The following is a 13,844-nucleotide window of genomic DNA, read 5'->3' as shown; positions in this document are numbered from 1 at the left end:
CATCAGATTATTGTCAGAAAAATATATAAAATGCTCTGGGATGCTAGCTTGATGTTTGAAGATAAATCGTATTACTTTTATTGTTTAATAGCAATACCACTTTAGGCTTTGGAGTTGGACCAGAGCCATGTTGAAATCCTATCACTGAAAGGCTGTTTGACCTTGAATGTGTTTCTTTACTTCTCTGGGCCTCAGTTTCCTTATTTATAAGAGGAGGATTTCCACGTCTAGCTGGTAGGTTTTTGTGAGAATTGAACATAAGGTACCTGTAATGCTTGGCACATTGTGGGTTCTCAAAAGTGGTAGCTATATTCATATATGCCTTGCCTCATTCCAGTGGGACTTGCAGCAATTTATTACAGAAACACATGCCATGAATGGTAAATAAGAAACAAAATGTACTCACTGAGGACCAGGGAAAATGTACATTAGAATATGAGTCAAGGCCAGGGGTGGGGAAGTGGACAGCACATTATTTTAATAAACATGCCATTAGGGACCTGCCTTAGGGATGTCATTGATTAGGAAAGTTAATATGAAGCTTCCTAGCAGCAGTTTGTAAAAAGAAACACAATTAATCATAAAATCATTTTGTTGGAGAAGAGGAAATTGATCAGGTCTTCATAGGAAGGAATTCTTTTCTGGTGTTTGGCTCATACTGAATATCACTATTATAAATAGTAGCATGCATATTCAGTGTGGCGAGCATGAGAAGTGCCTGTGACTTCAGCTTTTTAATCTTGTGGTGAGGGTGGAATCATCTCTTAGGTATGGCAGACTTTGTGCTCTCCTCTGTTAGAGGCAGTGCCTGGTTAGTCGTGAGGCTCCGGGGGGAAGGGACAATGGTCACTCATTTCCATAACCCCTGTGTCCAGTGCAGTGCCTGTAGTAGGAGTTCACTCAGCAATGCTTCTGAACTGACTACAATGGATGAAGATGGCCTCTTTCCTAGGTTAGCCCCAAACACCAGGCTTTCAGCCGAAGACACTATAGGTTGGCATCTGAAAAAAACTTTGGCTGGGGGCCAGGTGTGGTGGCTCATGCCTGTAATCCCAGTACTTTGGGAGGCTGAGGCAGGCAGATCACCTGAGGTCAGGAGTTTGAGAGCAGCCTGGCCAACATGGTGAAATTCCATCTCTGCTAAAAATACAAAAAAAAAAAAAAAAAAAAAATAGGCATGGTGGTGTGCACCTGTAATCCCAGCTACTTGGGAGGCTGAGACGGGAGAATTGCTTGAACCCGGGAGGTGGAGGTTGCAGTGAGCCGAGATAGTGCCACTGCACTCTAGCCTCCAGGCTGGGCAACAAGAGCAAAACTCCATGTCCAAAAAATATTCCAAAAAGCAAAGAGCAAAACAAAAAACAAACCAAAAAAAACTTTGGCTGGGAGTCAGGTGGCCCCATCTCTTCCAAGGTTAGCTTTATGTGCTGACCCAAGGTCCTTTACTTCACTGAGCTTCCATTTCCGTTGTTAAAATAATACCTCTGTTTGCCTCAATGAGATAAGGGATGTGAGAGCAGACGTGTGACACTTCTGCCATTTATCACCAGCCTTATGAGTCCCAGAGTTGACCAGTGGATTCTCTGGTCTGGTCTTGAAGCAGCCGAGAAAGTTCTGGGGGAGGCAGGATTATAAGGGTGGGGTGAATGCCCGTGTGGATGAGAACGGCCTACAACCTAAGGCCCTGCCACATGCTCCCTCATGGAATTGGTGGGTGGCTGGGCACAGGGGCCATGGGACAGTGAGACAGTGGATGTCCTTTCCCTCACTACTGAAGCCCATCTTACTAACGTGAATACATCCCAGATCAAAACGATTCCTGTAATGCTAAATAAAGGCATGCTCCTGGATGAGAGATCTGGAACTAATATTTAATCATTCTTTCTAGTCTACTCCCTTGTTAATGTCTCTGTTTTGTTTCAGAGCTAGAGGCAAGCTTGTTAAGCGCTCAGACAGGACCTTCTTTGTCTCTCTACCCTTCAGTCTTTAGTAAGAGGCCTGACATGCGGTGGGTCGACTGTGATATTGGCAGTTCATGGTAAAGACGAGGTGCTCAGTTAATACTTATTCCACTAGGATATGCGACGTGGAGGAACCACTTTGAAATAGCCTTATCCCCAACTCTCAGACCAACTCTGCTAGAAAATCTGCAAGCACATTTTTATTCTGCTTAATCTGCTCTTTGTGGAGTGCAAGTCATTTCTTGTTATCAGTGGAGTAGAAGTTTTCCTGATGAGGCTGTTATCCACTCATTTGTTCATTCAATAACATTTATTTATGCAGTACTTACTCTCTCAAGGCTGTGTGGGAGGCAATGGGAATGCAGCAGTAATTGAGACAGACAATATCTCTTTGCTTAAGGAGCCAATCATCCATAGGGGGAGGCAGACTTCCACTAGAAACTTCACTTACCTAAACACTAAGACATGCTTATTATAGGCCAGGCTGTGTTCCAGGCATTTTATAAATATTAGCACATTGAAGTCTCACAATAACTCTATGAGGTAGGCACTATTTTAATCAACATTTTAGAGATGGGGACAGTGAGACAGCTCACAGAAAAGTGAAGCAACTCACTCAAGGTCACACAGGTAGTCAGTAAGCTGGCATTTCCACCCAAGCCTCCCAATTATTAGAGGAGTAAGAATTATGGAAGGGGAAGTACAGTGGGCCCTGGGGACCTAAAGTGGGAACACTTAACAGAGGAAGGCCTCCCTGACTATTAGTTGATTTGTCAGATGATAATGTTCTGTGGTTAACAAGTGTTTGCCAGCATTTATTGTAAGCCGAGCCCCAAGGCTGGCCCCTCTGAGGGATGCATGGATGTAGCGGGTATTGCTCAGAGAGCTCTTGGGGTCCTGTAGATGCCAGTTTCCCCCATTCTAGTTCTCTTCCAGCTTTTGGAAAAAGGTTACCAGGCACCTGCTCACAGCCCTACTGGTTCCCAGAGTGGGCAGAATCCAGGTGGGCAGTTATCATTTCCTAGCTCATCAGCAAGGATTGGCACTAGTCTTGAAGCCCCAGGTCTGAGGGTAACACTCTGGGCCGAGCCCCATCCCCGGGGAGGTGTTTCCTATGGAGGCTAGGTCGGCCTCTGGCTTCTTGCCAACTGGAGGACCTTCCTCCCGCAGGGTGCTGGTGCCTGGTGGGGCGCTCGTGCCCTGTGTCCCAGTTGGTTGATTGAGACCTGCTTCCTTCCCACCTTTCTGCTCACCCTGTTTCTGCCTCATTGCTGGTCACTTTCCTGGTCTGCAACCTGTTCCGCCATGCTCTGCTTCCACCTTGGACTTGGAGCTTGCATGCCAGGCTCCCCCAGGGCTAGAATTACTGGATTTTGGCAGCTTTGACATTCTTCTTTGGATGGGATCTCCTGTCAGCTGTGTAAGGACTGTGCTGCTCATTTTCCATTCACTCCCGTCTCCACCCCAGAGATCTGAGCTGCCCTTCTCTGCCCTGGTGGGGGCCTTGTGAGGCTAACCCCATAGACTGCATACTCAGATTCCTGGAGGGGAAAAGGGATTCACCCCAGATAGTTCTAGTGACGAGACTTTGCTGATAGGGCTTTTAAAGGCATGGACAGTGTTGTGGACATGAATAAGGCAGGTGAGGCACCCAGACAAGGTTATAAGCTCTATGAGAATGGATTTTTAAAAAAAGTTGTTTTTTTATTTTCAATGGATAAATTATAATTGTGTATTTTGATGGAGTACAATATGATGTTCTGATGCATGTATACGATGTGGAATGATTAAGTCAAGCTAATTAACATGTTTGTCACCACATATACGTATGTTCTGTGGTGAGAGTATTTGAAATTTACTCTCTTAATAATTTTGAAATATACAATACTTTGTTAGTAATCGTAGTCACCATGCTTGGGCGTAGATCTCAAAAAGTGAGATGATGCAGATGTTTCAGTGCCGGGCTTATTTCACCTACCAGCATGTCTTCCAGGTTCATCTATGTTGTCATAAATGACAGAATAGCTTTTCTTTCCCTTTTTTTTTTTTTGTTTTTTTGAGACAGTGTCTTTCTCTGTCACCAAGACTGGAGTGCAGTGACGCCATCTCAGCTCACTGCAACCTCTGCCTCCCAGGTTCAAGCGATTCTTTTGCCTCAGCCTCCTGAGTAGTGGGGATTACAGGTGTGCACCATTATGTGTGGCTAATTTTTGTATTTTTAGTGGAGACAGGGTTTCACCATGTTGGTCAGGCTGGTCTCGAACTCCTGACCTCAAGTGATCCGCCCACATTGGCTGGAAGTGCTGGGATTATAGGCATAAGCCACTGTGCCTGCCAGAATTCCTTTCTTTTTAAAAGTCTGAATAGTATCCAACTGTGTATGTAAACCACATTTTCTTTATTTGCTTATCTGTTGATGGCCACTTAGATTGACTCCATATTTTGACTATTGTGAATACTGCATTGAACAACATAAACAAAGAACAGAGATCTCTTTAACATCCTGGTTTCAAATCAAGACTGAGGTTTTTGCTTTTTGGCCAATACTGATACAGCTCAAGCACCTAGAACAATGTCTGATACACAATCGATTCTCAACAAATGCCCCTATCTGCTCTGTCACCAGTCATTCTGAGCTGGACAGCACCTTAGAGTGTGACTTCAGAATCCTCCTGAAGTCTGGTGATCTGACCCATGCAGAGGGCACTAATACCATGGCTGGGGTGCCCTGTGAGGGTTCCAGCTGTGCTCTCTCTGTGTGGAGGATGAACCCAAAATACTTCAGGCAGCCTTGGCTTCAGGTGTATCAGTGAGGATGGGAGATGGGGTGAGAATGTGGGTGACAGCCTTGTGCAAGACATAGGCCTCATGTTTCTTTTTACCCTTGATCTCCCTCTGCAGGTGGCTCCATGCTCATCTCTGCAGTCTGCTGCTTCTTCCTGTTTTTTGGCAACAGCGAGTCTGCGATGATCGGCTGGCAGTGCCTGTTCTGTGGGACAAGCATTGCAGCCTGGAATGCTCTGGATGTGATCACAGTGGAGCTGTATCCCACCAACCAGAGGTCCGTTCTTCCCCGGGCTTTCCTTGGGGACTTGTTTGGGCCAGGAGTCTTCCTGCTCCGTAAATCCCACGACTTGCATGGCCAGGAGTCTTCCTGCTCCGTAAATCCCACGACTTGCATGGCCAGGAGTCTTCCTGCTCCGTAAATCCCACGCCTTGCATGGCCAGGAGTCTACCTGCTCCGTAAATCCCACGCCTTGCATGGCCAGGAGACTTCCTGCTCTGTAAATCCCACGACTTGCATGGCCAAGAGTCTTCCTGCTCCGTAAATCCCACACCTTGCATGGCCAGGAGTCTACCTGCTCCGTAAATCCCACGCCTTGCATGGCCAGGAGTCTACCTGCTCCGTAAATCCCACGCCTTGCATGGTCAGGAGTCTACCTGCTCCGTAAATCCCACGCCTTGCATGGCCAGGAGTCTTCCTGCTCCGTAAATCCCATGCCTTGCATGGCCATCGTGGTCTTTCTGCTGTTCCTTAAACCGGATGTCTCTTATGTTGAGTTTCTCCTGCACAGGGGATGGCATGGACCTGGAAGTTGGCAGGCTAGGGCTTGATAGGGTGGGAAGGATGGCAAGAAGCAAAGGATGAAAACAAACTATGTCCAGGAGAAGGAAATAAGAGTGGAAAGTTGGCAACACTATATGTGTCATGTATCTACAAGAGAGAACAGGCCTGCCAGTGGGAGATAAAGTGAAGAGATGAAGAACTGGAGTAGCACAGGGTGGGGGCAGAGAGAGAAATAAAGGTCAAGAGGCAGCACGAAGTCCAGGGAATCTGCAGAGAATGTGGCAGGGATGCCCAGGGGTTACATTTATTTTGCGCAGGTCACATATGGGAAGAGGCCTGGTTTAAAAGCATAGGGTCAAGGCCATTACCTAATAATTGTTTCTCTTTGTGGAGGTGGAATTGTGAATTTTAAGAAAAAAAGTTAAGAGGCCCCATGGTCAGAAAGGAACGTGAGGAGTTAAGGAATGTAGGTAAATGAAATTCTGCAAAAAACCTGAATAATATTTCCACAATTGGCGGCAGAGATATTGGGGTGTAGATAACAAAAGAGGAGCACAACACATCATATTTGGAGCCAAAGAACCTCTCATCTGAATCAAAGAACTGCTAAGTTTTACACAAAATAACAGGAGGACAAATGAATATGATGTGATTTTACAATAAGAGAGTTAACTAATGGGACTACTAGAGACAGACAGTTTGGTCAAGTGGTCAGTAATAAAACTAAATTAGGTATAGGTTTTAAAATATATCAAAAAAGTTAAAGATGCTTTTGAAATCCATTTAATAACAGCAGACATCATAAAATAATTAGGGATCAACTTAACAAGTGAAACACTCATATGAAGAAAACCAGAAAGCTTTACTAAGAGATATGAAAGAAGATGTACAAGAGAAGATAAATATATGCCAACTCAGTGATTTGGAAGGCCGAGGCAAAAGGATTGCTTGAAGCCAGGAGCTCAAGATCAGCCTGGGCAATATAGCGAGACCCCATCTCTACAAAAAATATTAGAAAATTAGCAGGCATGGTGGCATGTGCCTGTAGTCCTAGCTACTCAGGAGGCTGAGGTGGAGAACTGCTAGAGCCCGGGGGTTCAAGGTTACAGTGAACTAGGATCACAACACTGCATACCAGCCTGGGTGATAGAGACAGACCCTGTCTCAGAAAATTTATATATATATAAATTATGTATTTATATATAATTATGATAATATATAATATAATTAGTATATATTATTTTATATATATAAATAAATATACATATAAAAGAGACAAGATAGATCTAATTTTGGATAGGAAGAGTCAATCTTACAAAAATGTCATATTTCATTTAGTTTTTTCCTAACATAAAAGAGTTGGTTCAAAATTCAACAAGGTTTTTTCCCTCTGGGAACTTGAAAAAAGTTTATTTGAAAAAGTACACATGTTAAAAGATCCAAGAAAATATGAAAACAGGCCGGGTGCGGTGGCTCAAGCCTGTAATCCCAGCACTTTGGGAGGCCGAGGCGGGTGGATCACGAGGTCAAGAGACCATCCTGGTCAACATGGTGAAACCCCGTCTCTACTAAAAATACAAAAAATTAGCTGGGCATAGTGGCGCGTGCCTGTAATCCCAGCTACTCAGGAAGCCGAGGCAGGAGAATTGCCTGAACCCAGGAGGCGGAGGTTGCGGTGAGCCGAGATCGTGCCATTGCACTCCAGCCTGGGTAACAAGAGCGAAACTCCATCTCAAAAAAAAAAAAAAAAAAATGAAAACAAAAATGCTAAAACGAACAAAAAGAACTCGGTTGGTGATTATAAAGCTACTGTGCAGTACAGTTATAGACAAAAATAAAAGAAGAGTTTTTTTTTTTTTTATGGTGACACCAGATTTTTTTTTTTTTTTTTAAAGAAAGAAAGAAAAAGAATAAAGGAGGAAAAAGGAAGAGAAAGAGAGAGAGAGAATGGGAGTATTGCTTTCTTGCCCAGGCTAGAATGCAGTTTAGTAATGGGTATTGAAAACCTCTTTTATACCAATAATTATACTTGATGTAAACAGGAAGGAATAAGGGAAGAAAATAACAAACAAGCAGCCAACCAATATTTCATTTAAACCTATGAAATGCTATGCGATTACTGAGGAGTGATTTACTTCCAATTATGTAGTCACTTATGGAATAGGTGTGAGGTGGTAATGTATGTTTTATGTATTTGAAGTGGAGAGTTCTATAAATGTTTATTAAGTTTACTTGTTCCGGGACTGAGTTCAAGTCCTGGATGTCCTTGTTAATTTTCTGTCTCGTTGATCTATAAAATCATTAGCTCTTCTTGTTACATTGATCCTTTTGCCATAATGTAATGTCCTTCTTTGCCTCTTTTGCTCTTTGTTACTTTAAAGTCTACTTTATCAGAGGCGAGAATTGCATCTCCTGCTTTTTATTTGTTTATTTTTACTCTCTGATTGGTTGATAAATCTTCCTCCTTCTCTTTGTTTTGAGTCTTTGTGTATCGTTGCATGTGAGATGGGTCTGGATGCAGCATACCGATGGGTTTTGGCTTTTAATTCAATTAGAATATATATAACTTTAATACTAGCATTTGATGCTAGCTGGCTGTTTTGCCCATTAGTTAGTGTAAATTTTTCGTTGTGTTAATGTTCTTTTCTTTTTGATATATTTTTGGAAAGGCTGATATTGGTTGTTCCTTTATATGTATAGTGCTTCTTTCAGAAGCTCTTATAAAGCAGGTCTGGTAGTGGTGAACTCTCTAAGTACTTGTTTGTTCACAAAGGATTTAATTTTTCCTTCGATTATAAAGCTTAGTTTGGCTGGATAGGAAATTCTGGGTTGAAGGTTCTTTTCTTTAAGGATGTTAAATATTGGTCCCCACTCTTTTCTGGCTTGTGGGGTTTCTGCTGAGAGATCTGCTGTAAGTCTGATAGGTTTCCCTTTATGGGTAACCTGACCTTTCTCTCTGGCTGCCCTTAGTATTTTCTCCTTCATTTCAACCCTAATAAATCTGGCAATTATGTGCCTTGGGGTTGGTCTTCTTGAAGAATATCTTTGTGGTGTTCTCTGTATTACCTGGAGTTGAATATTACCCTGCCTTGCTAGGTTGGGGAAGTTTTCCTGAATGATATCCTGAAGAGTATTTTCCAACTTGGATTCATTCTCTTCATCACATTCAGGTACACCTATCAAACGTAAATTAGGTCTTTTCACATAGTCCCATATTTCCTGGAGACTTTGCTCATTCCTTTTCATCCTTTTTTCTCCAATCTTGTCTTCTCGTTTCATTTCACTGAGCTGGTTCTCAACTTCTGATGTCCTTTCTTCTACTTGATCAATTCGACTGTTTAAACTTGTGCATGCTTCGCGAAGTTCTCGTGTTGTGTTTTTCAGCTCCATCAATTCACTTATATTCCTCTCTAAATTGTCCATTCTCGTTAACATTTCGTCAAACCTTTTTTCAAGGTTCTTAGTTTCTTTGCATTGGGTTAGAACAAGTTCTTTTAATTCACAGAAGTTTCTTATCACCCACGTTTTGAAGCCTGCTTCTGTTATTGGAACACACTCATAATCTATTAAGCCTTGTTCCGTTACTGATGAGGAATTGCGATCCCCTGTAGAGGGAGAGGCATTCTGATTTTGAGTATTCTCTGCCTTTTTATGCTGATTTCTTCCTTTCATTATATATTTATCCGTCTGTTTTCTTTGTAATTACCGACTTTCTAACTAGGTCTCTGAGCAGACGTCCAACTTGTTGATTCCCAGCGCCGAAATCTGAGCAGTCCACTGCGCCGGCCAAAACAGCGGTGTTAAGATGGATGGTACTTTTCTGCCTGGGAATCTCCGGACTCTGCACCAAAAAGTGGCGCGCTAAGGCACCAGCAAAACCGCCGCACTGGCCACAAGAGTCGCCCTGGCGACACGTGGGGCTCCTCTGCTGGGAATCTCCTGGTCCGTGAGCAACAAATATTTGTCTGAAAGTGTGGCATCCTCTCCTTCTCTGCGCTTTCACTGGGAGCTAGGAGCCCGAGCTGCTAGTGATCAGCCATCTTGGATCTCTCTCTCCAAAGAAGAGTTTTAAGTACAAAAATATACCCACATTCTTAATAAACTTGTGGTATGAGAAATAAACATTTTATTTCAGTTGGGGAGAGAGGTAGTATTGGGAATATGGCCTCTGCATACAGATGGGGTCATGAGAGAATAAATGATTAGTAATAGTTCTCACTGGGAAGTGTGATTGAAAGATCATAATTAGGATTAGGTTTTGCCGTGGCTGACAGAAACCTCAAATAACTGTGGCCTTAAGAAGTTTAAGCACTACATTTTTCTATCCTGAAAAAGTCTAGAGTGGGTGGTGCAGGCTCTTTCTATCTCATTGTTTCTCCTTGCATAGACTCATTATGGTCCAAAATGAAACCATCTGTGTTCCATCATGAAGCAGGGTAGAAGGAAAAGGATGAAGGGGAATAGAGCAAAGGGCCCACTCACGACAACTAAGGAAGCTTCTTGGGACCGCTGTCACTTGTACTTACATCCCATTGGCCAAAACTAAGTCACATGGCCATGCTCAGCAGCAAAGGAGTCTGGGAAATGTAGTCCTACAATTGGAAAAATGCTATTGGGACAACTGTCAGTCTCTGCTTCAGGAGTGTTTAGAGTGTTAAAGGGGGAACACTTACACTTTCTGCTTTGCATACTTCTTCATCCTTTCACGATTTGCATAGTAAGCATGTACTACACAGTAAGAATGTACTACTTGTAAAGGCATGTACTAGTTGCAGAAAATACATAGTAACCATATACTACTTGTAAAAAATTTTTAAATAGATATCTTTGAAAAAAAACAAAAAAAGGAAAACACTTGAAGAAAATACTTCACAATGTTAATAGAGGTGAGTGTCTCTCAATGAAGAGGTTAGGTAACCATGCATCTTTATATTATTCTGTATTTACAAATTTAACTACAATAAGAATGTGTTATTTTTATATTTAGGGAAAAAAAAATCTCTTGCACCCCTCCTCCCGCTACAGTAAGGAAAAGAAAGAGCCCAGTCCTGTTCATCGAATGAGGTTCAGAATGTCAGAAGTATTTCCATTCCTCTTCTTTTACAGGGCAACAGCCTTTGGCATTCTCAATGGATTATGCAAATTTGGAGCCATCTTGGGAAACACCATCTTCGCTTCCTTTGTTGGGATAACTAAAGTGGTCCCCATCCTTCTGGCTGCTGCTTCTCTGGTTGGGGGTGGCCTGATTGCCCTTCGACTGCCAGAGACTCGAGAACAGGTCCTGATGTGAACAACCTATGGGAAAAGGAAAGGTGGAAAGAATCTGGTCCAGGACATTAAAATGCATCCACACTTCCTGCCTATCACTGTCCAGAGGACACCTTGGATAGCACAGGAGGAGAAGTTGACTTTGTGACCCCTAGTTTAGGATCCACTTCAGCTGTCAATTTGTTTGTAACTCAGGTGACTGATTTGGGGGATGCCCTGAGCCACCCTTAGAATCACAGAGCTGCGTGTTTAACTTCAGGTCTTCCCAGACCAAGGCAGGGAGAGGATTCTCCAGTGAGTGCATAAGTGCACACACTAAGCGAGGAACATCATTTCTCTACGTGAAGTGCAAGGACTTATTTGCATTTCAAAAGGAATTAGAGGGTAAGAAACACCCAAGCTCTTCCATAAAGCTCCTTGGAGCCCAACAACTTAACGAATCAACTTAGCTGGAAATTAGAGTCATTATATGAAGATTGGGCTTGAAGAACAGGATACATGTATTTTTGCATTTAAAAGTATCACCTATCATATTTTCAACTTGAAAATTGGCACGGTAGCATTGAAGATACTCTGATATAGAAAGCCAAATGTCTGAGCAACATCTATAGAGATCTACTTTTCCCCTAAGTGTCTTAGGCTTTCCTTGAGAATTAGGTGATACATTTAAGAAGGATATTTATTTCTGTTTTGCTCTATTCAAAGAAACTTAATGAGATAGATATTCTGTAAACTAAGCTTGTATATAACTTTATTTGGGTTTAATTTCCACAACTGGTACCTGCAAATATTGCCAGCATTTTAGCCATATTTTGGGAGAACTTGGTGTTTGAGGTCCCAGGAAATGAGGTCTGATCAAATGAAACGCAAGCACAATTTCTTACAGCCATTTAACTTTCTGTGGGGAGGACGCACTTAACAAACTCATGTTGTGCAGTCCACTTAATCCAGGCACTTTTCTTTGTGCAGGTGGAGTGAGTAGTTACTTTTCACTCTTACACAGATGACTTGTGAAACTCAAGCTCACCATCTTCCAAGCTGGCATTTGACTTTGCCACTCACCCGAAAACAATGTGAGATGTGTTCAGTGGCCTCTGGTACTCTTTGTAGGCAAGAATCAGACAACATGGGGACTGAGGGAAAGATGGGGAGGCGTAGCCACAGTTCTTCTAAGTGTAAATACCTTTTTGTTTGCTTTAGCGGTAAAATGCAATCTATATTCGTTAGGATGGTCAGGTCTCATGAGAAATCTCTGCTATGTGTCCAGGGCTTTTGAAACAGAGTCCATTGGAGTGGGAGTTAGGGAGTGTAGTGGATGCCAAATATGTTTTTCTTCAGTGCTTAAGAGAACTCTTTCCTGAAATCCAATTTTGAACATAAACAGGGGTGGGTTGGGGAGGAACTGAGGACAAGCCACTCTGATGAAGGTCAGCAATAGACTGTCTTGACTGCGTGGAAGAGGAACAACATCAGAACTGTCTGACAATGGAGAGGACAGTGAGCTTTGCACAACTACCAGTGGAGGTGGACTTGAGCCTGCCCTGGCCGGATGAAGATCAGCCTGCAGGAACTACTTCTTTGAGTTGATTTGCAATGCTCTCAGCGGCTGCCAAGTGCCACGTTTTTCCTGTCAGAGATCTCCAAAAGTTTAAAACAGACTAATAATGGCTACCTCAAGTATTTTCTCTGTTTTGGGGAAATGCTTAGGTCCTATGATAGCTTCGGACATCTTTCTGTAATTTTCCTCCTGTTACAGGTTGGCTGGGGTAAATCTTACAGCACCTTACCACCCTCGATTTGAGATCGGTTTTAATGGTTAAAATGTTTACTCTCCTTCTGCCCACCCTCACCTTTTTATTCACACCCCTCCCTTTTTTTTTTATACAGGGAGAGAAGACATACTCACTCTGACTTGACACCCTGATTCCTCCAAATATATATGCCACTGTTGTTAATCTTTCTCAGTGTTTTATAGGAGTTACCTAACAATGCTGTGTCAATAATGAAAAGCTTGATGTAATATAGCTGTAATTTACCTTCCATATGAATACAGTGGCTAGGTTCATAAAAGAGAATTGTGTGAATCTGGGATTACCACAACTAAAACATTATTCTTTAATGGGATGATACAATTCGTTGAGCAGCTACCGCTTAAGAAATTTACAGGGCAGTTAGAGCCTGCATGTCTAGTTGAGATGGATCTTGTAAATTTAAAATTGGATTAACTTTGGAGTGCTGGGGTGGCTGCAATAATTTGGGAGTTAGCTCCATTTGGTTTCCAAGCTCTCACTTCTGCATTATCTTTACAGTTCTTTAAACCAGCCACTTAACCATTGAAGGGCAGTTCCCATCTCATCCGTCACTCAGGCCTTTGTAAAGAGTGCAGCCAAGCTCTGCAGACTTTTCTCATGAAGGATTGTCTAGCACAGGTACCTGACTGCTTTTTAAATGCTGTCACCCCTGCTGAGATAAATGCGTCTTTAAAAATAGTCGCTGTGGCAGGTCATTGGGGGATAATGGACAGCATTCTTGCCATGCACTTCTTTTTCATTTCATGTTCTACCCCAGGAGACTCCTGATGTTGGCTGTGGAGGGTTAAAGGGATGAGGCTCTCCTTTGTTTAGCAAATCTGTTCGCAGTTCATGAGGATATATTTTATGATGCCCAGCTTGGCAATAGTTGCTTCCCATAGTCTCAACTGTATTGTGTCATCTTCTGATGCTGATTTTTGATCTTTTGTTTTATTAAAAATAATTAGTGAAAGAGGTTTGCCTGTCTGTGAAGTTTGTAGTGCATTAACCTGAGGTCATGTAACACATAACCCCCAAACCAGTGTTCCCGGCCACCTTGTGTTCATTAAAACTAAGTAATAAAAATAACTGTAAGAAAACCTTAAGAACTGGGGTTAGAGATTATTTTCAGGCACTAAGGTCTGTTCTGTATTCCTAAATTGATTGAACCAGCTGGGAGAAACATCAAGAATCACTTCCTTCCACTTTTTATTTGCAATATGGGGACCTCGAGAGGTTAAATGATGTGGCTCGGAT

At 42.5% G+C, this 13,844-nt stretch overlaps 1 protein-coding gene across 5 annotated transcripts in view; it reads left to right on the top strand.

Annotated features, from left to right (window-relative positions):
- Window positions 1–13,564, top strand: part of SV2B (synaptic vesicle glycoprotein 2B) — a 199,786-nt gene extending 186,222 nt beyond the window's left edge. For all 5 annotated transcript variants that reach the window (XM_012438690.3, XM_012438691.3, XM_012438688.3 and 2 more), the window contains 2 exons: window positions 4,863–5,022; window positions 10,636–13,564. In XM_012438690.3, coding sequence (XP_012294113.1) covers window positions 4,863–5,022; window positions 10,636–10,819 — 344 coding nt within the window. In that variant the 3' untranslated portion in view covers window positions 10,820–13,564. The remainder of the gene's footprint in view (window positions 1–4,862; window positions 5,023–10,635) is intronic.
- The last annotated feature ends 280 nt before the right edge of the window (window positions 13,565–13,844 follow it).

Source organism: Aotus nancymaae, unplaced genomic scaffold (assembly GCF_030222135.1).
Source record: "Aotus nancymaae isolate 86718 unplaced genomic scaffold, 86718_ANA_hifiasm-v0.15.2.pri h1tg000014l, whole genome shotgun sequence".
In the NCBI taxonomy this organism is placed as follows: domain Eukaryota; kingdom Metazoa; phylum Chordata; class Mammalia; order Primates; family Aotidae; genus Aotus; species Aotus nancymaae.
Note: the sequence above shows the minus strand (reverse complement) of the source record. Positions and strands in the feature narration are given on the sequence as shown.